The sequence below is a fragment of the Martes martes genome (genome assembly GCF_963455335.1).
Source record: "Martes martes genome assembly, chromosome: 13".
Lineage (NCBI taxonomy): Eukaryota > Metazoa > Chordata > Mammalia > Carnivora > Mustelidae > Martes > Martes martes.
The window spans coordinates 62,838,200-62,865,174 of NC_137901.1; the positions used below are offsets into that span (position 1 = coordinate 62,838,200).

Sequence of the window (26,975 nt, forward strand, 5' to 3'; positions counted from 1 at the left end):
ATAAATAAATAAAATATTGAAAAAAAATAAACTTTAAAAAATATATATTGAGTCTTCTTATCCATAAATATAGAATATCTCCATTTATGTAGATCTTTGATTTCTTTCATCAGAGTTTTGTAGTTTTCTTCATATGGAATTTAGACATATTTTGTTAGATTTATATCTAATTATTTCATTTTTTTATGCTAATGTAAAAAGTATTGTGTTTAGAATTTCAAATACCAGTTGTTCCTTACTGATATGTAGAAAAGCAGTTGACTTTTGTATCTTAACTTTATATCCTGTAGCCTTGCCATAATTGCTTATTAGTTCCATTTTTTGTTGTTGTCTTTGATTCTTTGAGATTTTCTACAAAGAGAATTATGTCATCTGCAAATAAAGATAATTTTATTTCTCCTTCCCAATCTTAATGCCTTTGATTTCTTTCTCTTACTGCATCAGCTAGGATTTCTAGTACCATATTATATTAAATAGAAGTAGTGAGAGGGGACATCCTTGCCTTCTCAGTCTTATGGGAAAGCATTTAGTGTCTCAGTTAAGAATGATGTTAGCTATAGGTGTTTTTGTGAATATCCTTTATCAAATTGAGGGAATTCTCCCTTAATCTTGGTTTGCTAAGAGTTTTTTTTACTGATAAGAGGGTTTTGTTTTTTTTTTTATCATGAATGGATGTTGGGTTTTGTCAAATGCCCTTTCTGCATCTGTTTATAAGATTTTTCCTCTTTAGGTTTATTAGATGCGATGGATTACATTAATCATTTTGAATGTTGAGTAGTTTGTGTATCTGGAGTAAATACCATTTGGTTGTTGTATATAATTCTTATACATTGTTGGATCTAGTTTGCCAGTATTTTGTTGAAGATTTTTACATCTATCTTCATGAGAGATACTGACCTATAGTTGTTTTTCCTTGTAATATCAGTATCTGGTTTTTATTTTTTTTAATTAATTTATTTATTTTAATAAACATATAATATATTTTTCTCCCCAGGGGTACAGGTCTGTGAATCGCCAGGTTTACACATTTCACAGCACTCATCATATCACATACCCTCCCCAATGTCCATATCCCCACCACCCTCTCCCATCCCCCCTCCCCCCAGCAACCCTCAGTCTGTTTTTTTTAATTGAGTCTTTTTTTTTTTATTGATTGAGTCTTTTATGGTTTGTCTCCCTCCCAATCCCATCAATATGCTGCCTACAAGAAACTCATTTTAGACCCGAAGACACCTCCAGATTTAAAGTGAGGAGGTGGAAAACAATGTACCATGCTAATGGACATCAGAAGAAAGCTGGGGTGGCAATCCTTATATCAGATCAATTAGATTTTAAGCCAAAGGCTTAAGAGATGAGGAAGGACACTATATCATACTCAAAGGGTCTGTCCAACAAGAAGACCTAACAATCTTAAATATCTATGCCCCTAACATGGGAGCAGCCAGCTATATAAACCAATTAATAACAAAATCAAAGAAATACATCGACAGTAATACAATAATAGTAGGGGACTTTAACACTCCCCTCACTGAAATGGACAGATCATCTAAGCAAAAGATCAACAAGGAAATAAAGGCCTTAAATGACACACTGGACCAGATGGACATCACAGATATATTCAGAACATTCCATCCCAAAGCAACAGAATATACATTCTTCTTTAGTGCACATGGAACATTCTCCAGAATAGACCACATCCTGGGTCATAAATCAGGTCTCAACTGGTATCAAAAGATTGGGATCATTCCCTGCATACTTTCAGTACCTGGTTTTTATATTTGGGTAATGCTTGCATCATGGGTGTTAGGATTTATTTCCTCTGCTTCTCTTTTGTAGAATATATTGTAGAGAATTGGTATAATTTCTTCCTTAAATATTTGATAGAATTCACCAGTAAAACTGTCTGGGCCTGGTACTTTTTTTTCTTAGAAAGTTGTTAATTGATTCATTTTCTTTAATACACCTATTCAGATTAGTTATTTTTCCTTGTGTGAGTTTTAGTTGATTGTTTTTGTTTTTTTTTTCAAGGAACTGATCCATTTCCTCAAAGTTATCCAATCTTTGGGTTTAGAATTATTCATAATATTCCTCTGTGTTCCTTTTAGTATTGTCTATGGGAGCAGTAGTAAAGGCCCCTTTTGCATTTCTGACATTAGTGATTTGTGTCCTCTCTTTTCTTGATTAGCCTGGCTAAAGTTTATTAATTTTATTGCTCTTTTCAAAGAACGAGCTTTTTATTTCATTGATTTTTCTCTGTCGTTTTCCTGTTTTAAATTTCATGGATTTCTGCTCTAATTTTTATAATTTATTGTCTTCTCCTTGCTTTGTATTATTTTACTTATTATTGCCTTATTATTATATTATTGTATTGCTGTTTATTATTTATTTGCTTCTGCTTGCTCATCTTTTTCTAGTTCCTGAAGGTAAAGTTTAAGTTTTATTTCAGGTCTTTCTTCTTTTCTAAAATACGCACTCTCAGGGCATCTGGGTGGCTCAGTTGGGTAAGCTGCAGACTCTTGATTTTGGCTCAGATCATAATTTCAGGGACAGGAGATTGAGCCCCACATCAGGGTCCATGCTCATCAGGGAGTCTGCTTAAGGATTCCTCTACCTTTCCCCTCACCCTCACTCTTGTTCTCTCTCTCTCAAATAAATAAATATTTAAGATAAAGCGAAGGGAGGGGGCGCCTGGGTGGCTCAGTCGGTTGGGCGCCTGCCTTCGTCTTGGGTCATGATCCCAGGGCCCTGGGATTGAGCCCTGCATTGGGCTCCCTGCTGGGCGGGGAGTCTGCTTCTCCTTCTTCCTCTGTCTGCTGCTCTGCGTACTTGTGCTCTCTCTCTCTCAAATAAATAAATAAAATCTTTTTAAAAAACAACAACAAAGGGGGTGTTTGGGTGGCAGTCAGTTAAGTATCTGATTCTTGGTTTTGGCTCAGGTAATGAATCTCAGGATCTTGAGATCGAGCCCTGTGTTGGACTCCACATTCAGTGCAGAGTCTGCTTAAGACTCTCACCCTCTGCCCCTCCCCCCGCAAAATAAATAAATCTCTTTTTAGATTTTGTTTATTTATTTGAGTGGGGAGAGGCACGAGAGGGGAGAAGATCAGAGGGAGAAGCAGACTCTCTGCTTAGGAGCCCCATGCAGGACTCAGTCATAGGACTCCAGGATCATGACCTGAGCTGAAGGCTGGCACTTAACCAACTGAGCCACCCAGGTGCCCCAATAAATAAATCTTTTTAAAAATAGGAGTAAAATAAAATATATTCTCTGCTATAAATTTCCTTCTAAGCACTGTTTCCACTGCATCCCACAAATTTTTATAAATTACATTTTTGTTTTTATTTAATTAAATATTTTTACAATTCTCTTGTGACTTTTTCTTTGACCACATGTTGTTTAGAAGTATGTGCTTCTATCTCCATTTGGGAGTTTTTCAGGCATATTTCTGTTATTGTTGTCTATCGAACATTCAGGATTCAATGTTGTGGACTTAAAGCATACTTTGTATGTTTTTTATCTTTTTAAATTTGTTATAGTATGTTTTAAGACCCAGAATGTGGTCTTAGTGAATATTCTGTGTGATCTTGAGAAGAATGTGTATTTTGCTATTGTTATATGAAGTATCTTATAAATATCAACCAAATTCAAATGAATGATGGAACTGTTCATTTGAGTAATTTGTTAACTGATTTTCTGTCAGCTGGATCTGTTGGTTAATGATAGAGGTAAATTGAAATCTCTACCTATGGTTGTAAAGTTGTCTAGTGCTCCTTGTGGTTCTATCAGGTTTTGCCACATGTGTTTTGATGCTTTTTTGTTAGGCATGTACATTAAGGATTGCTATGTCTTCTTGGAAAGTTGACCCTTTTATCATTATGTAATGTTCCTCATTATTCTTAATACTTTTCCTTACTACGGTGTCCACTTTGTCTGAAATTAATATAGCTACTCCAGTTTTCTTTTAATTAGAGTTAGCATGGCATGTAGGCATATGCTGGAGAGTTGCAAGTTTGGTTTCAGACCACCACAATAAATTTAATATTGCAATAAAGCGAGTCAAATGAATTTTTTTGTTTCCCAGTACATGTAAAAGTTGTTGACAACCTACTGTAGCCTGTTAAGTGTCCAATAGCAGCATTATATCTAAGAAGAACAATATATATACCCTAATGGAAAAAATACTTCATTGTTACAAAATGCTAACCATCATCTGAGCTTTCAGCAAGTCATAATTTTTTTGCAAATGGAGGGTCTTGCCTCAATGCTAATGGTTCCTAACTGTTCTGTGTGGTGGTTGCTGGAGGTTGGGGTGGCTGTGGCAACTTTAAGACAATGAAGTTTGCTACATCGGTTGACTCTTCCTTTTATGAACAATTTCTCTGTAGCAATGCCGTTTGCCAACATTTATACGCAACACTTCTTTCAAAATTGAAGTCATTCCTCTCAAAACATGCCACTGTTTTATCAGCTAAGTTTATGTAGTATTCTAAATCTTTTATTGTCTTTTCAACAACCTTTACAGCATCTTCTCTGGGAGTAGATTCCATTTCAAGAAACCACTTTCTCTGCTCCTCCATGAGAAGCAATTTCTCATCCATTCAGGTTTTCTCATGAGATTGCAGCAATTCAGGCACATCTTCAGGCTTCACTTCTAATTCTAGGTCTCTTGCTGTTTCCACCCCATCTGCAGTTACTTCTTCCACTGAAGTCATGAACCACTGAAAGTCATCCATGAGGGTTGGAATCTACTTCTTCCAAACTCCTGTTCATGTTGCTATTTTGACCCTGTGAATCTTGTATGTTCCTAGTGACATCTAGATGATGAATCCTTTTCAGAAAGTTTTCCATTTACTTTGTACAGATCCGTCACAAGAATCACTATGTATGGCAGCTATAGCCTTACAAAATGTATAAGACTTGAAAGTCAAAACTATTCTTGATCCATGGCCTGCACAACAGATGTTATGTTAGCAGGCATGAAAGCAACATTAATTTCATACATCCGTATCAGAGCTCTTGGGTAACTGGGGGTATTGGCAATGAACAGTAATTTTTTTTTAAGGTTTTTATTTATTTGACACAGAGATAGAGATCACAAGTAGGCAGAGCAGCAGGCAGAGGGAGAGGGAGAATCAGGCTCTCCGCTGAGCAGGGAGCCCAATGTAGGGCTCAATCGCAGGACCCTGGGAACATGACCTGAGCTGAAGGCAGCTGCTTAACCGACTGAGCCACCCAGGTGCCCCTGAACAGTAGTATTTTTAAAGGAATCTTTTTCAGAGCAGTAGGTCTCAACAGTGAGCTTGAAATACTTAATATATTTAGTAAACCACGCTATAAGCAGATATGCTTTCATCTAGGCTTTGTTGTTCCACTCATATAGGGTAAGGCAGAGTAGATTCAGCATAATTCTTAAGACCCTAGGATTTGGGGGGTGGTAAATGAGCATTGGCTTCCACTTAAAGTCACTAGCTGCATTGGCCCCTAACAAGAGAGTTAGCCTGTTCTTTGAAGCCAGGCATTGACTTCTCTCCAACTGTGAAAATCCTAGATAGCTTCTACTTTTAAAACAAGGCGGGAGTGGGAGGGTGGGGGAACCAGGTGGTGGGTATTAGGGAGGGCACAGATTGCATGGAGCACTGGGTGTGGTGAAAAAACAATGAATACTGTTACGCTGAAAATAAATAAAAAATTTAATTAAAAAAAACAAAACAAGGCTGTTTCATGTATATTGAAAATCTGCTGTTTAGTGTAGCCGCCTTCACTAATTGTCTTAGCTAGATCTCGATAACTTCCTGCAGCTTCTACATTAGCACTTGAAGCTTCTCCTTGCACTTTTAGTTATGAAACCAGCTTCTTTCCTTCAAACTCATGAACCACCCTATGCTAGCTTCAAACTAGTTATTCTACTCCTGTTATACCAGAGCCACGTTGAACTGGTGGTGAGGTTTCGGAGAGAAGCATTCTGTTATCACGTGATAAATCTTTTTTAGTTGTTTTTGGACTGGTGACCCTGGGCTATGACCTTCAGAAGAATTCTGTAGTCTGTGTAGGGTGGGGGTGAGGGTTGGGGCGGGCTAGGCTATAGTTGGTTAATTTCCCTGCCGCTAAGTCACATGGGGTCTAGTAAAGTAGTTTCACTTGAAGGCAGGCTTTTGTTAAGGAGAAGGGAACTCTGACTGTGTTTCAATGGTTCTTTTTCCCCTCCACTAGCCCAAAGCACAGAGGGGATTTTTTCCATCCCTGATCTTCACCCGTGAAAGCCTGTTAGAGCTCCTGGAGGTAAAACCAACATAAGTGTGGGGACCCTCCTGCCACTAGACCCCCAAGTGTTTTGATTTACAAGCCAGCCCACACTCAGCCTCCAGCAGTGTACCAGTTACCTTAAGTCTTCCTTCCAGTTAGGGCTCCAGGGGCTTCAGCTCCAGGAGCGCTCCGACTTCCTGTCTTCACCTGGCATCTCCAGTTTCCAGGGTGGTAGTTTGCCTTGTGACCTTACTTCTCTGATGAATCCAAGAAAAGTTGTTGATTTTCACTTTTTCAGCTTTCCTCGTTAAGAATGAGAGTAATGACTTCCAACCTCTTCGCGTGTTGGGGCAGAAACAAGAAGTCCTTTTTTACTATTTTTATTTATTAATTTTTGGTGATGAGTATGGATTTTATTAATTATTATAAACTTAGTAGTCATATGGAGTAGGCCATGGATGTCTGTGTTTGTGCAGGTTGAAAGAGCAAAACCTTGTGAAGGAGCTAAGGCCACGGGACCTCCTGGAGAGCAGCAGTGACAGCGACGAAAAGGTCCCTGTAGCCAAGCCCTCCTCGCTGTCCAAGCGAAAACTGGAGCTTGAGGTGGAAACAGTGGAAAAGAAGAAAAAAGGGCGGCCTCGGAAGGACTCTCGGCTCATGCCTGTGTCTCTGTCTGTCCAGGTGAGGCCAGTGGGCCCATGCAGTCTCCCCCAGCCCACCTTGTGAGTTCAGTGCTGGAATCTGCACGTGCCCAAGTGGGATAAGAGAGGTGGTGCATGCCACTGTGTGCCTCATCAGTGTGGGAACAATCAGGCAGAAACTTGCAGGCCCCCACATCTGCCCTCAGCCCATTCAGAGTCCTTGGCCAGTTCCCTGGGGTCAGCTACTCATCTGGAAAGTGGGGGTCTTTATAGCATTCATCTGCACTTTCACCCTCACAGAGTAGGTGGAAACGCCTGGGGAACTGGCCTGGCCTCACCACTGGGTGACTCACCTTTACCTGACTTTGCCCTATGGTGCTGGGGCGGGGCTCAGAGCCATTTCTCCTCTTGCAGTCCCCAGCTGCCCTGACTGCAGAGAAGGACGCCGTGTGTTTGTCTGTACCAGCACCTGCACTGAAACTGCCCATGCCAGGCCCCCAGAGAGCATTCACCCTCCAGGTGAGCAGGCTTCCTACCTCTGCACACACTCTCCACCATCCCCCTCTATGTAAAACCTGAATTATCACTGACTTAGGGCTGCTTTTCAATGGCTCTCCATCACTTTCTGGGGGAAGTTGTAGTTAATCAGAGCCAGATCACTAGCCTCTTCCCCAGGGACTCCCTTGCTGCCCCCACCTCGAATTTCTGTCCTCTTTGCTTTGCTCTTACAGTCCTGCTGCCATCTTCTGGATGGCCAGCTCCTTCAAAACTTGTCTCAGGTATTCTTCTGGAAGCCTCCTTGAGCTCCACACTCCACCCTGGGCAGCCTTGGGCTTGGTACGGTTGGACTGCATGGTAATGGCCTACCTCCCCGTCATCCTCCCTTGCTGGCCCTGTCCCTGTCATCATCAGGGCTATTTGAATTCTTGGAGTAGAAGCTTATGACTGTGTGCTTGTTCAAAACACATCTCTAAAACAAAGAATCCTTTATGCCCAGAAGCCTTCCATTCATTCCGTCTAGCACCTGACCTTGGACATGCCATAGGTTCATGCCTATTGTTCCTCAGCTCAGGTGCATGTCCTCAGAACACCTTCTAGGACCCCACATGGAGGTCACTTTCCACTGGGCACAACTGCCCCATTCATGCTGGTCTTCCTGGGACACCTGAGAGCTGATGTCAGCCCTTCCCAAGACAGGTCTTCTGGGCCTAAGGATAGGGACCCACGTGGTTTGTTTCTGTTGCTGTTGTGCATGGAGATAAGGCACACAAACCCCCTTCCAAACCCTAGCCACCGCCCCCCAACCCCCATCCAGGGCCTTTACCACTGAGTGCTGCATGGGATTCTTGTTTTCCGGAGGACTATGAACGGGCCTTTCTCCCAGTCACCCACTTTTGTGCCCACATGAGTACAAACTATTCAGCCGTTCTGCCTGGGTTTTCCATATAGGGATATCTAGTCCATGAGCTCCTTGGGCATGAGAGATGAGACCAAGCAAGCTCCCAGCCCTCTCCCTGCCCTGGGGGCCACACATCCAAATATCTGACCTTCTTGTCCCACCCTGTTGCTGCACACACTGCCACCCTCCTGTTTACCAGCCAGTTCTGTCTGCCTCTCTGTCTTTCTCCTGCTTTGGGCCCTGTGATCATCTCATCTGTCACATGACCCAAGTCTCAGTGGGCCCACCATCACCTGAAAAGACATTGTGTTTGCTTTCCTCCACCCAGGTGAGCTCCGATCCCTCCATGTACATTGAAGTGGAGAATGAAGTGACTGCCGTGGGGGGTGTGAAGCTAAGTCGTTTGAAGTGTAACCGGGAAGGGAAGGAGTGGGAGACAGTACTCACCAGCCGGATCCTCACTGCTGCCGGCAGCTGGTAAGGGCAAGGGTCTTTACCCAAACCAGCTTTTAATGTCAGACAAGCACCATGTGCTATGCTGTGTGGCCCTGTTACTGTCTGAGGCAGGAGGCATTGCCCTACATGCTAGGTTCCACAGAGGCCTATGCCATACCTTGCCCTAGGCTAAGGGTGTACATGTCTTCTCAGCCCCCACAAAACCTAATAAAATCAGTATCTTTATCACCATGTTATAGGTACGGAAACTGTCTTTGAGGGTCAACCAAGGCAGGATTTCTACCCAGATGTTCTGATTCCCTTATCTGGCCATATTCCTAAAGTCTCAGGTTCCAGGCTGAGCTCTGCCTGGCTCTCTCTAACATGGGATGATTCTTTCTCTGGACCCCAGAGTTTCATCTAGAGAAGTCACGATGGATTTCTGATTGTCCTGTGAGTCCGCAGCCCAGCCCTCTCCATATTCTGCACTTTGAGGGGAACCTTAACTCAGTGGTTAGTCCCCTAATGTCTTCCCATGGACTTCCAGGCCATGATCCCCTAGCACTGTTTCACATGTGCTTGATCTGGAAAGAGGACCAGCATTTTCCTCAGGCCTCCAGTCAGGACTGTGTCTTTGACTCCTAAAAGGATTTTACAAAGATAATTAGCTTAGATACAGTAACTTTAACTAGGCCGTTAGTCAGTTATCATAAGGCTGCACGTACAATGCTTTCAAAATGTCTGTGAGTACTTAACCTTCGGTCTTAGGTCAGGTTCCCATGGACCCTGAGTGAGTGCATGGTGTTGCACTTAAAAGGAACCATAATTCTGAACCTCCTTTTCATTCTCTGCCAAGATAAGCAAACTGAGCTTCCTGATCCCAGGCACTCACAAACGGCAAATGGGCCTGTGTGCTGGGCGTTACTGTGGGCTCCCCCTGGATTAGCATTAGTGTGAGCTCAGAAAAGCTCAAGCAGCCCCTGAAGGAAAGAGAACACATTCTTTTTAATCAGAGGTTTCATTGAGACTAGGCTTCATCAGCCCTGCTGCCCCAGTCCTCGGACAAGGCCTCACCCACCTCTTCCTTTGCTGTACCTGCTCAGAGGAAGGCCGCAGCAGGCACGGGTCAAGCACAGACAGAGGGAAGGCTCTGCATTTCAGGGCTGCTGCCTCTGCCACAGCTCCCGATGATCATGACACCTGTCCCCTCTCTGCCTTTTCAGTGACGTGGTATGTGTCGCCTGTGAAAAGAGGATGCTGTCCGTGTTCTCCGCCTGTGGTCGCCGCCTCCTCCCTCCCATCCTCCTGCCGTCCCCAATCTCCACTTTGCACTGCACGGGCTCCTACGTCATGGCGCTCACTGCTGCAGCCACGTTGTCTGTCTGGTGAGAGGCAGGCCCAAGGTGGGGTGGGCTCTAAGCAGGATGGGATGGGGCTGTGCAGGTCCCCTCTTACTGTAGGGTAGGGAAGGCAGCAAAGGCAGCTACTTGGCAGACATGTCTTGGGGCCCTGCTGGCTTGGGCATCTTAACGCCTGAGGAGCCCTGAGCAGTCAGTCACACATTGCTTGTGATAGCCACCCTGCACTGGGGGAGGGAGAGTGTGCAATGGAAGTGGCGCAGGCTGCCTGCCCCTGCTGCCATCGTTAGAGCATCCTGAAACCTCACGACAAATCACAATGCCTAATTGCATGTGCCAGGGTCTAGAAAGGGGATCTCGGCTGCCAGAGCATGGCCACGCTTCTCCCAGAGTTGGCATAGTGTTGGTGGCAGGCCTCACAGCTGTTTCCTAGGCCCTCTGCTATAGACTTGTGCAGAGGTAGCATAGTGACACATGGGGAGTAGAAGCCACTTCCAGCACAGAGCCCCTTTCCTGAAAGCAAGGGCTGGGTATGAACCGGGGACCATGGAGTGGGGTCTGATCATTGGGGCACATCGTGATGCTTTTACCCCTGCTGCAGAGTAAGCTGTTCCCTGTCTCCCTCCTAGGGATGTTCACAGACAGGTGGTTGTGGTGAAAGAAGAATCTCTACACTCCATCTTGGCAGGTAACCTCAGCAGTGGACCGCCCCTTGTACGTTAGAGTTGGGGGAGGGCTTGGCGGCTTGGGTTCCTGACACGGAAGCACCCTGTTCAGCCTAGATGGAGAGCCAAGCTCTGGGCCCAGCCTGAGGCATTTCGTGTTGTAGGGGATGTCAGTACGTTGTAGGGCGATGCATTCTCTCCAGGGACATATTTTAATGGGTCCCTGAGAGGTGACGAACAGCCTATGGATAGCAGCGAGACCAGCACGTGCAGAGTAGAGCAGTGACTGCCTAGTTATGCGTAAGTGTTAAGACATCTGTTGCTAGGACTGTGGGAGCTGTGCTTTGCATTTCTCCTTAGGTGTGTATGCAGGCACCTGCTGATCAGAACACACCCAAGAACCCATTCTTGTGCTGTCTCCCCAGGAAGTGACATGACAGTGTCACAGATCTTGCTGACACAGCATGGAATCCCAGTGATGAATCTGTCTGATGGGAAGGCATACTGCTTTAATCCATCACTTTCTACATGGTAAGTAAGCCAGCTCCTGGCTCTACCCTTCTGGGAGAGTGTCCATATGAGCTGGAACAAAAGCAGTCAGGCCTGCCTGGCTCGGCTCCTGACAGTCAAGCCCTGGATTGGGTGCCATGGTGGCAGCCCTGCTGGGCTCTGTCCACTAGAGAAGAGAGAGAGCTCAAACCTGCCAGTATAGGCCCCACTGTCCCTGTGGGCAGGGATGCTTTCCTTCTTCTACATTGTTTCCTGAGGTCACTTTGTTTGGAACAGGCATTTGAAAATTCTTACGGTTGTCAATACACATTTCCAGCCTCACCTCCTTAGCCATTGTCAGCATAGGTGAGTCGGCTTCATAACAACTTCACCATCATTCCTCACTTCTTGTAGCTTAGCAGGAGCTAAGTAGTACTTCTGGCTGACTTTGTGAATTAGTGAGGTTGCATAGTCACTCATCATATGTCATGGTCTGTGTCTTTCCTCAGCCCATTTTGGAGTTTGGAGGCCTTTTCTGTATTTGCAAAATCTTTATTCCTCCAAGATTTTAATCCAGATATGTGAAGTGTGTACATTGTGTACCATACAATCAGAAATTTTTTTCTTCTACCTGCACCTTTGGTCCATCATACGCAAACCAGCTGCTTTCCAGCCCTCTTCTGTTAAGAGTTTCCAGGCACAAGTTTATCCTCCCATTGAGATTTATTTCTTGAGTTTAAAAAAGAAGGGTTGGGGGGTGGGGAGCTGCTGCCCCTGGCTGGTTCAGTCATTAAAGTAAGCAACTCTTGATCTTATAGTTTTAAGTTCGAGCCCTACGTTGGGTATAGAGATTACTTAAAAATAAAATCTTAAGGGGTGCCCAGGTGGCTTAGTCAGTTAAGTGGCTGCCTTCGGCTCAGGTCATCATCCCAGGGTCCTGGAATCGAGTCCCACATTGGGCTCCCTGCTCAGTGGAGAGCCTGCTTCTCCTTCTCCTCTGCCTGCCACTCTGCCTGCTTGAGTTCTCTCTCTGTCAATTAAATAAATTCTTTAAAAACAAAATTAAAATTTAAAAAAACTAAAATTTAATCTTTAAAAAAAAAAACTCCCCATTCCCAGCTCTCACAAGTTGCAAACTTGTGTATTTTATGTGATTACTATAATAGTGGAAACAGACTGGTTATTTAAGAAGGGAAACGTTGGCCCAGTATTTTACAAATTCGCCCAACTATTTTTAAAGTGTGGCTGGAATGTTTTCAACAAAGATGTGAAAGGTCCCAAGAAGGTGAAATCTGTCTGCTTGGGATGCTAGAGAGGCTCGGGAGGGCTAGCGCCTGGCATCCCTGGAGGCTTCCAAGGACCAGGCTGTATGGGCCCCCAGCAAGTGGGCATCCTGTGTACACTTCATACACAGGCTCCTGTCCTCAAGTTCTGAGACTATGGTGCTCAAGTGGTCCCAGCAAGAACCCTGTTGATGACCTTCACCGTCATTGATTTTGCCTCATGAAACCTGTCCCTGAGGGCCCTCTGGGGAGAATGCAGTGCTACTTGGCCTCTGCTGACACTCTAGCAGAGAGTCATGTGGTACCTGCTCCTTGGCGGCCTCAACCCCAGCCTTTCTGGTGGACCTCCTGGTTTTTCTGACCTCTGCTCCTGCTGTTGCCTCCCCAGGAACCTGGTTTCTGACAAGCAGGACTCCCTGGCCCAGTGTGCGGACTTCAGGAGCAGCCTGCCTCCCCAGGATGCCATGCTATGCTCCGGACCTTTAGCCATAGTCCAGGGCCGTGCCTCCACGTAGGTGACTCAAGTGCTGGGGGAGGTGGCTGGGTCATGCAAGCACAGTCTCCCCCAGGCCTGCTCTCTGACTGCCCAGCCCTCTGCCTAACTGCTGCTTAGCACAAGCAGGCTCAAGGTGCCAAGGGTTATGGGCCCACGTTGGGTAATATCTCAGGGTGCTAAGTCACAAGCCCTGTCACTTCAGGGCATAGATGGAGGTCTGAGGTGCTATGAGTCATGGACACCGTGATGGGCAGTATTTGGGGTGGGGAGAAATGAGCTGCTGACCTGTCTCAGGCCTAGATAGGAAGGACAGGGTGGGATACACCTGGGGTGCTAGAGTGGCCAGGAGGCCTGTCGTGGGACATGGGGACAGGTTAGCCAGCATGGTGTCTGACATCTGCCCCTTTACTGGCTCCTCACTGGGGCCCAGGGGCTCAAGGTAGCAGCCTCCTGACCCATGTAGTACCCACTGCCTCATGACGCTTGCTCTGCCGGTCTCTGCAGTTCAGGAAGACAGGCAGCCCGGCTCTTCTCCGTGCCTCATGTAGTGCAGCAGGAGACCACCCTGGCCTACCTGGAGAATCAGGTTGCGGCAGCACTCACCCTGCAGTCCAGCCATGAGTACCGCCATTGGCTCCTCCTCTACGCTCGGTACCTTGTGAATGAAGGTGAGGTTTCTTGCGGCCCTTCCATCTTCCTGGGACTGACTCAATTTCTGTCCCAACATGACCCTCCTGAAAGCCTATGAATCAGGGCAAAGACAGCCCTCGCCCCATCTCTTAGCCTGAGCTATAATCAAGGCAGCTCAGCAAGCATCCAGCCCATTAGAGGCTCTGAGGCTCTGAATCAGGTAGGCCCTGAGGGCCAGAAGGTTTGGCGGTAGGAGGGGGTGGGAGCACAGGATGCTCAGATAGACATTCTCCAAAGGAGCAGATGAGATGCTCACACTCCTGCCCTCCCTCACACCCTGCATCCTCAGTGGTCAGCTGGTCACACCAGGGAAGGGCATCTTCTGGCAGCATCCAGTGAGCCTGTATTTCTCTTCCCCCAAGTCCCTCCTGGCCTGGAAGGGCCAGCCCATCCAGTGCCTTCCCATGGCCTTCCAGCCCAGCGCTCCCTGCCAGCACTTCCCCTCCCCAGTATCTCCCCCACCACCTCCTCTTGCCCCTTTTGGCCAACAGAAAGCTAGGTTTGTTGAAATAGGTGGCTATCCTGCTCTCAGGGCGACCTCCAATAAATAGCCTTTCATCTGTTTGCTAGGCATGTGTGGTGTTTTTCTTACCAGCCTTCCTCTTCCCTGAGCTTGGCCTCCAAGGTTGTGGCTTGGGAACCCGCCCTCCCAAAGCTCCCTGTGTTACCACACAGCTCCAGGCCTGGTCACAGAGCAGCCTTCCCCACAGCCTCTCCTGGCCTTCCTGCTTTGCTTTTGACGATACCCTCCCTATTTTGTTTAAAATTTGGAGTACAGAAAAAGAGAAAAACATGCTGAACCCCTACAAATGTCACTCCCAGAACTCAGACATGCCACATTGCCTCTGATGACATGTATATATACACCTCTGATGACCACAGCCATGGCCGACCAACTCGAAGTTCCTCGCCCCTCCCCAGCAGACTCCATACATGAGTTTAATTTTCCTCTTCCTGCCCAGTCTGTGTGGTTGCCCAGCCTATGTGGTCACTGACTCTTCTAAATACTCAGTCTTCCCAAACCCATACCTTTGCTGGGATGCTCCTGTCACATCTGGGCTTCATACCCCATTCCACTGGGGAGACTGCTCCCCTGGCCTCTCTAATTTTCTTCATCCTGGGGACTGATCAGGACTTATCCTGATGCCCTGCACGAGGTCGCTGCCTCCTCGAGGGCCTGCACCAGTTGTGGGATCACTTCTACCACTTGCTTCTCTTTGTCCATCTTCCACATGTCTGTTCCTACGTCCATACACGAGTCACCTCCACTCTATCTCTTGCTTCCTTGGCCATAAAAGGACTCAAATTGTAAAGGAAGACCCCTCTCACTTCTAAAATTCCTCAGATTCCAGCATCACCCTCTTACTCTCTACCCTCATCTTTGGGTGATTTCATCATTCCCTGTGGCTTCAGCTGCCGCCAGTGCTGACAGGCCCCCAGATTCTGCCACCAGCACTTCTGGCACTCCACATACCTGTGCCATAACCCATGAGTTGACAGGCCCGTGATTGCTTCTCCTGTCTTCTCCACTGTCACCACCTCCTCAGCCTAAATTCATACCCTTGCCATCTCTTACCTCCTGAAGGCTGCCTCCTGACCCTGCTGATCTCCTCTCACTACCAACATGTCTTCTCTGAAACAAATCTGACTAGCCCACTCCCCTCCTTCCACGATTCCTGCATTTTCCCATCACCTTGGGGAGTTTTTCCCAGAGCTGGCCACATTTATTTTTCCCATGGGCCCAGCACACAGAGGGGCTGCTCTTTAAGCCATCAAGGGTGTGGGTTCCTGAGTGAGAGTCTGTCATTATGAATCTCAGTGCCCCAAACTGAGAGACATGCAAGAGGCATTTTGCCCTAAGCAGGCAATAAAATAAACACTTGTTCAATCTGGTTTGCTATACACAACAACTTAGCATATTCTTGATTTTTTTATTTCTTTTTGTAATGTGTTCCTATTTCTGTTTTGTTTTGTTGTTTTGTTTTGTTTTGTTTTTTTCCGTAATTAGGGTTTGAATACCGGCTCCGAGAAATATGCAAGGACTTACTGGGTCCGGTTCACTACTCCACTGGAAGCCAGTGGGAGTCAACGGTAGTGGTAGGTGCTGCTTTCGTTCTTGCCACAAGAATTCTGTCTTGAAAAGTGAAAGTGGAGATGAAAAATAAGCCAAAGTGCTTTGGAATTCTTCCCCATTAGACTTCTTAAGCACATTGCCATGGGCCCCAGGATCAGTGGGAGGGTGAGATGCCAGCACTGCACTGCCAGGCAGCAGCTGGGCCCTTGGCACCAGGGGCCTAGGGAGTGCTCAGCCACGTATGCACCTGAGGAGAGTTGCCTGCTGGAGTTATGGGTTTGTTCGGTAGAGAAGGTGAAAGATCCTTCCCTGCCTTCATGGAGCTCCCAGTCTGGTAAGAAGGCAGACAGAAGTCAACAAGACAGTTTTAGACTATGGATTATACTATGCCCAGAAATAAGCAGAGCAATCAGACAAGGGTGCCTGGGAACACGTGGCCAGGGAAGACATGAGAGGGGTCTTTTAGGGTGAAACCCAGGGATGAGAATGCACCAGCTCTACCAGGACCTGGGAGTCTCCTGGTAGAGGTGATAGTGAATGCAAACATGGAGGCCACTGTGGCTGCAGCATAGTAGGCAAAGGACAGGGTGGTAGGAGATGAGGTAAGACAGAGGAGCAGGAAGAAGATCACTGAGATCTTGCGAGGAGCTGGAGCTTTTGGAAGAGCTGGTGGCAAGAGATCGATTAGCAGGGGTGGTAATGCGAACTGATGTAGGAGAGCAGTCAGAACTTGTTTTTGTAGCGGTCCTGGCAATAGACAAAGGTGACTTGGATCAGTGTGAGGGCCATGGAGAGGGGAAAGGAGGCAGATTCGAGTTGTATTTTAGAGGCAGACCCAAGACTTGGTGGGTGGATGGGTAGAATAGATTAAGAGACAGAGAATAATGAACATGCATACAGTCACCTCCAAATTTTTTGGCTTGCACGTGTGCCTGCTCGTGCCTTGAAAGGACCAGGTTGGTGAGGGATTGGGGGTTGTGGATATAAGTTAGCTCCCCAGCTTCATGCAGTCACTGAGCAAATACTGATGGAGCACCTGCTCTGGCTCAGCACGGGACAGTGAGCAGTGAACAAAGGTAACAGCCCCCACCTTCCTAGGTCTCCATTCTTGTGCAGAGAGGCGGATTCTAAACAGCTGAGCAAGTACATGTATTGTGTTGGGTGGGGGTGGGTGCTGAGAACAAACATAAAGTGGCCAGGGGCATACTGGCAGGATGCTATTTTATATTGAGTAATCAAGGAAGTCTTAACTAACTGAGCAGAGACCAGAAAAGGTGAAGGGCAAAGCCCCACAGATGTTTGGGGGAAGAACATCCAGGCAGCAGGAACAGCAAGTCTAAAGGCCCAAGGTGGAAGGGCCTGCCGTGTGGAAGGAATAGCCAAGCAGAATGGCAGTGGGAGGGTGAAACGGGTTGCAGTCAGAAAGGCTGGAGGGTCAGACCTCACAGGCTCTACAGGCCTTGGTGTGTGATTGGTCTGTGTGTTTTATTTGATTTTTATTTTGTAGCAGTAGATCTTAATTTGGTTGGTTACTAGAATCCTAACTTCAAAGTCCAATTCCCCTTCCTTACATCTTTGAAGGTATGGTACCACAGACTTTTAACATCCACGTTGTTGCTAAAATCTCTGCTGCAAATCTGATTTCCATTGCTGTGTAAGGTCTTTTGGCTCCCTCTCTTGTTGTTTTGAAGTTTCACAAAGCTGAAAGTCTGTTTCTTTCATTCATTCTGTGGATCTGCCTTGGTTCTCTTCCTCAGTGATATCTTCCCTTCCATTTTCCACATCTTGAGAGATGTAATGTCCTCTCTTTTTAAAATCTGCTGTATCATTTTTTATGGTTGCAGTTCTCCCCCCATATTTTCAATTTAGTCTTTTATCTGCTTGCGCATAGTAACCTTAGTTGTTTTAAAGTTGTATGTCTGATAGTTCTACTATTGGGAGCCCTCTTGGATCTGTTTCAATTGCCTATAAATGTCTCTGCCGGGTCTCATTTATATTATCTTGTTTCCTTACATGCCTGATTATTTCTATCTGCTGGACATGTTTGAAAAAGTATTTGTAGAAATGGTTTGAGACCTCAGGTGATGTTACCTTCTTTTACAGAGTGCTTTTATTTGCTGTTGCCAGTTCTTGAGGCACCACCAGCACTGCAGACTCCCCTCAGCCCAGTTCTGGGATTGAGGTTTTCTGGGCTGTCTCATGATTCAAAGCCAGACACTCATTTGTGCAGAGACGGATTTGCTTCTGGTTTACCTTTATTCTAGGTTACGTCCCTTTGGGGTGTCAGCACAAAGAGGGATGACTTACCAGGAATCCCCACTTTTCATTTTGGCACCCGCTTCTGTCTCCCTAGGCCCTCAAGTCTGACAGAAGCTTGCTCAGCCTCTTTCTCATCAATAAACGTTCCCAAGGCAAAGGCATCCCTCTCTGAATTTCTACCTTCCCCACATCCCAGCTCAACCCTAGGTCATTAGCACATTAGCTCCCTGAGGTCCATTTCTATTTTTGTACCTTCGTCCCATGTCCTCAACAGGAAGGGTGGTTCCAAATTACCAGTAATTCCCTAGCACACGTCACCTCCGGGGTACCCTGACAGGATGTCTTCTTGGGTGGGAGATAGGTCAGCATGTGCCTGACCAATCTCTTCCCCGGCCGGGTTGTAGAGCCTCATTCTGTGATCCAGCTGCCACTCTGGGAGCATTAGCCCAAGACGCGAGCTGGAGCTCTACATAGCAGCTTTCTGTCTCAGACTGAAGGCAGGGGTGCTAGGCCAATAAGGTGCAGATGGAAGGAGGCACAAACAGGCCACCATGTATTAGCCATGTGCTCTTTTCTCCCTCTCCTTCCTGCCACTTATTCTTACCCGCTCTGAGCAGGACACCTCATTGGAGCTTTGCCCAGAAGAGCCTGGGGCTCCCTTTCCGTGTGGTCCCACCTGCTTTTCACCTTCTATAAACTGCCTAATATAGCTAGTCTGCTCATGGTCCCTGGTATCTATGACAAATGCTCTCAGCGGCAGGTAAGTGGTACTCCCAATAGTGACGAAAATATTGTTGTTGTTTTCTGTCCTCCAAATAAGTCAGCCAGAGGGGGGAAACCAGTACCAATATTTACCATTCTTACCAGAAAAAGAAAAGCTGGGACACTTGGGTGGCTCAGTGAGTTAAGCCTCTGCCTTCAGCTCAGGTCATGGTCTCAAGATCCTGGGATTGAGCCCTGCCTCGGGCTCTCTGCTCAGCGGGGAGCCTGCTCCCCGCTCTCTCTCTCCCTGCCTCTCTGCCTACTTGTGATCTCTGTCAAATAAATAAATAAATAAAATCTAAAATAAACAAATAAATAAAATCTTTAAAAAGAAAAAGAAAAGCTCTCCCAAAAGCTAGTCTGTGCCTCACAGGCAACCAGCAAGTCACTTGAACACCCTCATTGCAAGGGAGTCTGGGGAAGTGAGCAGTAAAGCGTACGTAGGAGAGGTCTTAGAGCAGGTGTGGACACAGCCAACTCTTGACGTCTGCCACATTTCCTCCTGACTTCAGCACTATGCTGAATTTATTCCTTTTTTACAAAAACTTTTTTACTATCTCTTTATCTAGATATTAAGGGCAAGTTTGAGTATGAGCACTCTGCTCTCTTGTTGAGTTTCTTCATGAACACTTTAACAGTAAGAATTGATCATTCCAATGTAACTCATCCTCAGAGTTGCTGGGGAAAAGGATCAGTAGATGGAAGATGGACTTAAAACCAGCAGTGCTTTAGGGGTGCCTGGATGGCTCAGTGGGTTAAAGCCTCTGCCTTCAGCTCACGTCATGATCTCAGGGTCCTGGGATTGAGCCCCGAGTCAGGCTCTCTGCTCAGCAGGGAGCCTGCTTCCTCCTCTCTCTCTCTCTCTCTCTCTCTCTCTCTGCCTGCCTCTCTGCCTCCTTGTGATCTCTGTCTGTCAAATAAATAAATTTAAAAAAAAAAAAAAAGCAGTGCCTTAAAAAAAAAACAAAGAACAACCAACCAGCAATGCTGACTCAGCAGCCCTCCCAAGAGGCGGATTAGGAAGCATCATTTAGTATATTTAAGAGCCACTTTCACTTCCTTTTTTTTTTTAACTATCTATTGAAATACTTCATTGTTATATGTTTTTCTTATTGGTTCATAGGAATTCTTCATATATTGGGAAATTACTCTTTGTGATATGAACTACCAGTTTGCTTCAGGAGACCCCAAAGGTCCAGGCTTCTTTCCCTCAAAGATCATGGCTCAGTCTACACAGGAGGAAGACTGGAAGCCAAGGGTTGGGTCACTAAGCAGTTATCCTTCAGGTGCCTGAGCTCTTTGCTGGCCATTGTCTTCCCAGCCAGATCCTGGTTTTGGAAGCCTCCCTCTGCCAGTCTTCACGGTAGGACCTGTGACAATGGCCAGAAATGTGGTGATGAGCAATGTCTCCGGCTGCTGCCTTAAACAGTAGAGAGACATACTGAGAGCCCACTTTGGGAGATGGTACTCTGTGGCAGTTGGTTTTGACACCAACCTTCAGGTCAGAGGGCGGATCTTCTTGCAGCTTTCCTCTGTTGCCACAGGCAGACAGAATATTCTGCTTTGTTTCTAGCAGTTTACTTCATCCCCTTTGATTTTTTAATTAAATGTTTCAGTTTTTTTAATTTTAAATTTTATTTTGTGGGTGCCTGGGTGGCTGTCATTAAGCATCTGCCTTCAGCTCAGGTCATGATCCTGGGGTCCTGGGATTAAGCCCCACCTCCCTGCTTCTCCCTCTCCCACTCCCCCTGCTTATGTTCCCTTTCTCACTGCGTCTCTCTCTGTCAAATAAATAAATAAAATATTTTTAAATAAATAAATAAATTTAATTTTGGATGGTAATATAGTCACATAGTTCAAAAACTAAAAGGTATAATAGTTTTGAAGTAAGTTTGAGGGGGTTGTTTTTGGTTGTTTTTTGTTTTGGGTGTTTTTCTACTTACATTTATTTTATACAGAATTTATTCCCAGACCATTAAGTTTTTGTCTCTTCATTTTCTGGGGATATCTTTTTCTTCTTTGCAAGCTCCTCTTCCGGTTTAGAAACCATCTGCTCTTTTTCAGTAAGGGTCATCTCTGTGGCAGAGAGAGCTCATGTACAGGTTAATCCAAACATGCACTCTGTAAGTTCTCACCACATCTTGGGGGGTTTGTTCACCTAGATATCCTCAATGACCAGAGAATCTACATCTAAACCCTTAAGTTCACTGTTATGCATTTTTAAGCATGTGCAGTAAAAATTCAGCACTCTTTTCAGGTCATGGACACTGTGTCCACCCCAGTGTTTGACCTGAGCACCCCTACCAACTCCATAATTATAGCAACAGAATGGCACACATTGCTTCTATATAGTGACATCCTTCAGATACGTGGTGGCTTCTCAGATATGCAAACTTTTGGTGCATTCATAAAGTGAACACAAAGCTTTGAACCTCTTGATTTGCATGATTTTGTAGGGCTTTCTGGGCCAAGTGGATAGTGAACCATTTTCAGAGGTCACCTCAGGCCACTTACAGGAAGAGCAGAAATAAGTTTTGAAGTCAGAAACTGAGGCCTCCACCTTTCATCTTCTTTTTCAAGATTCTTGTGGCTCTTCAGGATCCCTTGAGATTCCATATGAATTTTAGAATGAATTATTCTATTTCTGTAGAAAAACACCCCTAGGATTTTGATAGGGAGTACATTAAATCTATAGATTGTTTTTGATGATATTGACATCTTAGCAATATTAAGTCTTCTAATCCATGAACAGGGGGCATCTTTCCATTTAGTTGTGTCTTCTTTAATTTCTTTTAGCAACATTTTGTAGTTTTCAGTGTACTAGTCTTTCACCTCCTTGGTTAAGTTTTTTATTCCTAAGTATTTTATTCTTCAGGAACTATTGTAAATGGAACTGTTTTCTTAGTTTTCTTTTCAGAATGTTTGTTGTTGGAATATAAAAATGCAGCTGATTTTGGTGTCCTGATTTCCTGTTCTGCAAATTTGCTGAATTCACTTGTTCTAACAAGTTTTTTGTAGAGTCTTTAGGGTTTTCTACATATAAAATGATGTCTACAAACAAAAATATTTACTTCTTCCTTTCCAATCTTGATGCCTTTTATTTTTTTCTTGCCTCATTGCTCTGGCTAGAACTTCCAGTACTAAGGTGAGTAGAAGTGTGAAAGCTGGCATCCTCCCCTTTCTCCTGACCTTAGAGCAAAAGCTTTCAGTTTTTTTAAAATTGAGTGTGATGTTTTCATATGTGGTCTGTATTATATTGAGGTAGTTGACTTCTATTACTAGTTTGCTGGGTGTTTTTGTAATGAAGAGTGTTGAACTTGATCAAAAAATTTTTTGCATCAATTGAAGATTGTTATTAATTCTTCTTTAAATATGTTGTTAGTATTTTGGTAAGTAGATTGCATTATGTCTGTAGATTATTTGGGTGATACAGATACTTTCACAATATTGGCTGTTCTAACCCATGACCATGGACTATCTTTATATTTATTTGTGTCATCTTTAATTTCTTTCATCAGTGTTTTATAGTTTTTGGAGTATAGTTTCACCTCCTTGGTTAGGTTTATTCCTAGGTATTTTATTACTCTTGGTGCAATTATAAATGGGATTGTTTTCTTTTTTTTTTTTTTTAAGATTTTATTTATTTATTTGACAGAGAGAGAGATTACAAGTAGGTAGAGAGAGAAGGAGAAGCAGACTCCCCACTGAGCAGAGAGCCCGATGCGGGGCTTGATCCCAGGACCCTGAGATCATGACCTGAGCTGAAGGCAGAGGCTTAAGCCACTGAGCTACCCAGGCGCCCCTGGGATTGTTTTCTTAATTTCTCCTGCTATTTCATTATTAGTGTGAAGAAATGCAACAGATTTCTGTATACTAACTTTGTATCCTGTGATTTGGCTGAATTTATTTATTCATTTATCTAGTGGTTTTTTTGGAGTCCTTTAGGGTTTTCTATATAGTATGGTATAGTAGTATCATGTCATCTGCAAATAGTGAACGTTACTTACTCCTTACCAATTTAGATTCCCATTTCTTTTTCTTATCTGACTGCCGTGGCTAGGACTCCCAGTACTGTGTTGAAAAAAAAAGCAGTGTGAGTGGGCACCCTTGTCTTATTCCTGATCTTAGATCTTATCCTCCATCTGCCTTAACTTTTCCTGTATGGTTTCTCCTCTTGCATTTTCCTCTCTGTGTACCTCCCTTCTCAAGCATGGTCTGGTCCTCCATCTGACTCCACTCTGACTTGGTCTTCAGCAGTGTCCATTCTTCTGCAGATCCCATCCCTTCAATCATTGTGTTGCTCAAACTTAATATCTACACTCGGTTCTTTTCTATAATTCTTTGTCTTTCTGCCATTCTTATTTTAATATCCTGGGCCTTCCTTCTCTTCCGTGGTCAGAGTTATCGTTTGGTGTTTTTTTTCTTTGCAGTGGCTGTGCTCCTCAGGGTTCTGTGCATTGGAGACCCTTCCTTGCAGTACATATTGCAAAAGAGCCCAGGCAGACCATGGTACCAGTACACCCAGGCATGAAAGAGCCCTGGGCAAGGCCCAAGGACAGAGGCCCCAGGATTGTAAAACCAAGGCCAGCCACTGCCTCCCAGGTGCCTCTTCACCCCTAGACTTGACCTCAGGCCCCCAGAGAGCATTCACATTAGGGAACAACTCCTCCTGGATGGCCATCCACATGCCCTTTTACCCTAATAGCCTACTCCCATCCGGCTCTGGAAGACTAAGCTACTATAGCCACTAATCAGTGCAGTTGAAGAGCAGCAGTGACTGTGCCAACAGACTTAGGGGACACAGAGGAGCAGAACCTACCCTGGTTTTCTTTGCTATAACCTTGCACTGTGTCTCTCCCCTGCTCCCTGCCACTTGTATGCCCCAGCTCAGACTTTTAGCTTGCCTGGAGCTTCCCAGCATGTAGAGAAATTGTTCTCATCCATCTCTGTTTTCTCCAGGGGGTGTCTGGGGGTCAGATGGGCAGACACAGGGTCTTTGCCAGGCCAGGGAAGCCCAGCACCATCCAGGTCTCCTCACTGACACTTGCACTCAACTGTCATTCTTCATGTCCACAGGGTCTGCGGAAGAGGGAGCTGCTGAAGGAGCTGCTGCCGGTTATCGGGCAGAATCTCCGCTTTCAGCGCCTCTTTACCGAGTGTCAGGAGCAGCTCGACATCCTGAGGGACAAGTAGCCTGCCCAGACCTTCCCTGGCTGCAGCAAGGGCAAGGCCACCCTCACGCCGCTGACAATGCACAGGGCCCCCTCTCACCTCGTCAGACTACAGAAGGACGAGGAGACACTGGCAGGAGGTGGGCTGTCCTGTGCCAGCGCTGGCCCAGCTACCTGGGCGGACTTCCCCTATATCCTGGGCCTGTTGCTCCCTCAGAAGGGGGCAGCTCTGCCCGCCACTCATCCCTCCCTCCAGGACCCCTGTGCAGAGCTGGGGCTGGGGCCCTGCCCTGCTGCTCTGGGGTCAGTGAGGCACTCCCAGGCCTGCCGTTTCCAGCACGGTCCCAAGGTGGACACTAGTCCCTGCCACTGCAGGCATCGTGCTGCTTCAGCTATGACGAATGAGCCATTTGTGAAAGAGAGAACCCTGAAATGTTAGTGTATTATGCAGTCAGTAGACTGATCCGAGACCTATGTAAAAGGAAAGGCTATTCCAACACGGACTATTTTTGTACTAGAATTTGCTAACTTGTAATATGGAATTTTCCTTTTGGCCAATAATCAGGATTTCCCTATAAGTCACTTGGACATTGGTCACTTGTAGGAAATTTAAACTCTAATTATGACAGCTACATTGAAAAATAATTGTACTGAAATTAACTTGTCTATCTTCATTTGGTTTTAATTTTTAAATGTTTGTAAAAAGAGACTGTTTTTTGGGGAATGGGGCAGAGGGGTGGGCGATTTCTTTTGTAAGTGTAAAATAAATGAACACGCATTGGATACCAAATCATCCTGGCTTCCCCTGCCTTTTCCTTCTAACTTCCACCTTCCTCCCCTGCTATTGATCCCTCTCCCGAAATGGGTAGTTATAAAACATCAGAACCGGAAGGAATCTTTGATGTCATCTAATGGCCCCAACTTCTCCATGCAGAAATTCATTTCCCAGCACAGAGGTCACTTTCTTGACTATGAAGCATCTGAGGCTTCTGCAGCTAGCAGGCCACCTCACACAAGTCTCCTTCCAAGCCAGTCATCAAGGTCCTTCTGGCTGTGCTGGGCACCAAGGGCTACAGCTGGCTTTCCAATTTCATGGAAGGAAATCAGTGAATACAGACTTGAGTTTTCTGAAGAATTATCTGAAAGCTGTAATTTTCCTAGAAAGTTGTCCAGAAGCTGACCTTCAGGAGAGGAAATAGCTAGAGTCACAGAATCTTCAAGCACGGTGAGAATGGAGCACCTTTACCTCTCATCAGTTAAAAGATGCATAACCTCAGTTATGCATCTCACTGTTGCCTTCCTGCCAGCTATGTGGGATCCTGAGTCTTGTGCAAGAGGCATGGATTTGGAATTAGTAGAAGACATGGGTGACTCTGGCCACTGATATCCCGTCTCTGGATACTTTCCTACCTTCTTACTGCCTTCTCATTCATATCAAGTAGCTGGATGAGACACAGGCATACATGCATGCCTGACAAAGCCAGAGCACAGAGTGCATGTGGGTATGAACACCTCAAAAGCCAGACTGCAAGTATGAGCTTTTCTTTAAGGAAGGAGGAGCCAGGGATGCTATGCAGGTCAGGCATCCCTGGCAATTCTGTAGCAAGGCATGGAGAACTTTGTGGAGCCACAGGATCACACGGCCTTGGGACTGACAGACTTGTCCAGGGTCCAAGCCAGCAAAAATCTGGGCCTGCTTTTCAGCTGTCAAATGGAGATGAGGTTAAGAAAACCTATATGGTTGTGAAGACTAACCAGGATCACACAGGCACAGTCCTGGTGCTTAACCAATGCCTCCTTGAAGAAAACTAACAATCAGTGTTTTTCACTTTATTTGTGGGGGTTTTGTTTGTTTTTTAAGTTGGTTTCACGCCCAACTCAGAAACCAACATAGGGCCTGAACTCAAAACCCTTAGATCAGGACCTGAGCCAAGATCGAGTCAGATGACCAACAACTGAGCGACCTGACACTATTATTTGGAGAGGAGAGAAAAATAAGCAGAAAGACATCAGGGACTTCTGCTTCCAAACAAGATGGAATAACAGGGACCAAATTGACCCTCCTATCTGAACCAACCAAAAAGCCAGTCAACATACATGAAATAGTGATCTCAAGACACTGAATATCAGAAAACAAAGGACAATAATCCTGGGAGATGGGAAAAAGCAAACAAGATGACCCCTATGACTGTCTCAGCTTACCCGGAGGGTTTCCAGGCTGCAGCAAAGGGAGGAGAAGCTGAAGTAGAGCCCTACAACTACTTGAATTGAAGAAATAAAGCTGGGAACCCAGGGAGACCAAAACAGCTAGAATTCGCAGGACAGAATACCAGAAAGGAAAAGCTCCATAGAGAACCCTACCCTCAGTAGAGGGAGCCCTACCCTATCGGTGCATATTTAACTGAGCACTGATCAGGGTGTGAAATGAGACCGCCAAGGGTAGGCAGAGAACCAACCACCTGAAAGGATTAGAGTGAAAATTGCCTAGGTATCACTTAGGCCTGAGAACAGTACCTATTCCTACCAACCAGATTAGAAAACCTTGTAACTCACGGGCTTAGAGTACTCAGGAAGTATTGCCTAAATATTGAAGAATAATTAGATTACTACTCCAGATTCATCTATCAAAAATAAAAGCAAGACCCAAAAGGATCAAACGGTTTCCAACTAATTAATTGCATTTGAAAGCAAATTTCAAGAGGCTTTATAACAGGGATGCCTGGGTGGCTCAGTCAGTTAAGTTGCTGCCTTTGGCTCAGGTCTCAATCCTAGGGTCCTAGGATCAAGTCCCGCATCAGGCTCCTTGCTCAGCGGGGAGGCTCCTTTCTCTGCCTGCTCTGCCTGCTGCCCCCAACCTCACTTGTGTTTTCTCTCTCTGACAAATAAGTAAATCTTTAAAAAAATAATAAAAAAACAGACTTTGGGGCGCCTGGTGGCTCAGTGGGTTAAGCCTCTGCCTTCGGCTCAGGTCATGATCTCAGGATCCTGGGATCAAGCCCCAGATTGGGC

At 45.5% G+C, this 26,975-nt stretch overlaps 1 protein-coding gene across 3 annotated transcripts in view; it reads left to right on the forward strand.

Annotated features, from left to right (window-relative positions):
• The window catches only part of HIRA (histone cell cycle regulator), an 82,227-nt gene extending 57,469 nt beyond the window's left edge, over nucleotides 1-24,758 (forward strand). Inside the window, exons 16-25 of one of the 3 annotated variants that reach the window (XM_080822036.1) lie at nucleotides 6,721-6,925; nucleotides 7,300-7,404; nucleotides 8,613-8,761; nucleotides 9,943-10,104; nucleotides 10,707-10,765; nucleotides 11,168-11,273; nucleotides 12,903-13,025; nucleotides 13,515-13,678; nucleotides 15,709-15,797; nucleotides 23,872-24,758. In XM_080822036.1, coding sequence (XP_080678162.1) covers nucleotides 6,721-6,925; nucleotides 7,300-7,404; nucleotides 8,613-8,761; nucleotides 9,943-10,104; nucleotides 10,707-10,765; nucleotides 11,168-11,273; nucleotides 12,903-13,025; nucleotides 13,515-13,678; nucleotides 15,709-15,797; nucleotides 23,872-23,988 — 1,279 coding nt within the window. In that variant the 3' untranslated portion in view covers nucleotides 23,989-24,758. Of the gene's footprint in view, nucleotides 1-6,720; nucleotides 6,926-7,299; nucleotides 7,405-8,612; nucleotides 8,762-9,942; nucleotides 10,105-10,706; nucleotides 10,766-11,102; nucleotides 11,274-12,902; nucleotides 13,026-13,514; nucleotides 13,679-15,708; nucleotides 15,798-23,871 lie in introns of those variants that run through there. The other 2 variants (XM_080822035.1, XM_080822037.1) reach the window with 2 other exon arrangements.
• The last annotated feature ends 2,217 nt before the right edge of the window (nucleotides 24,759-26,975 follow it).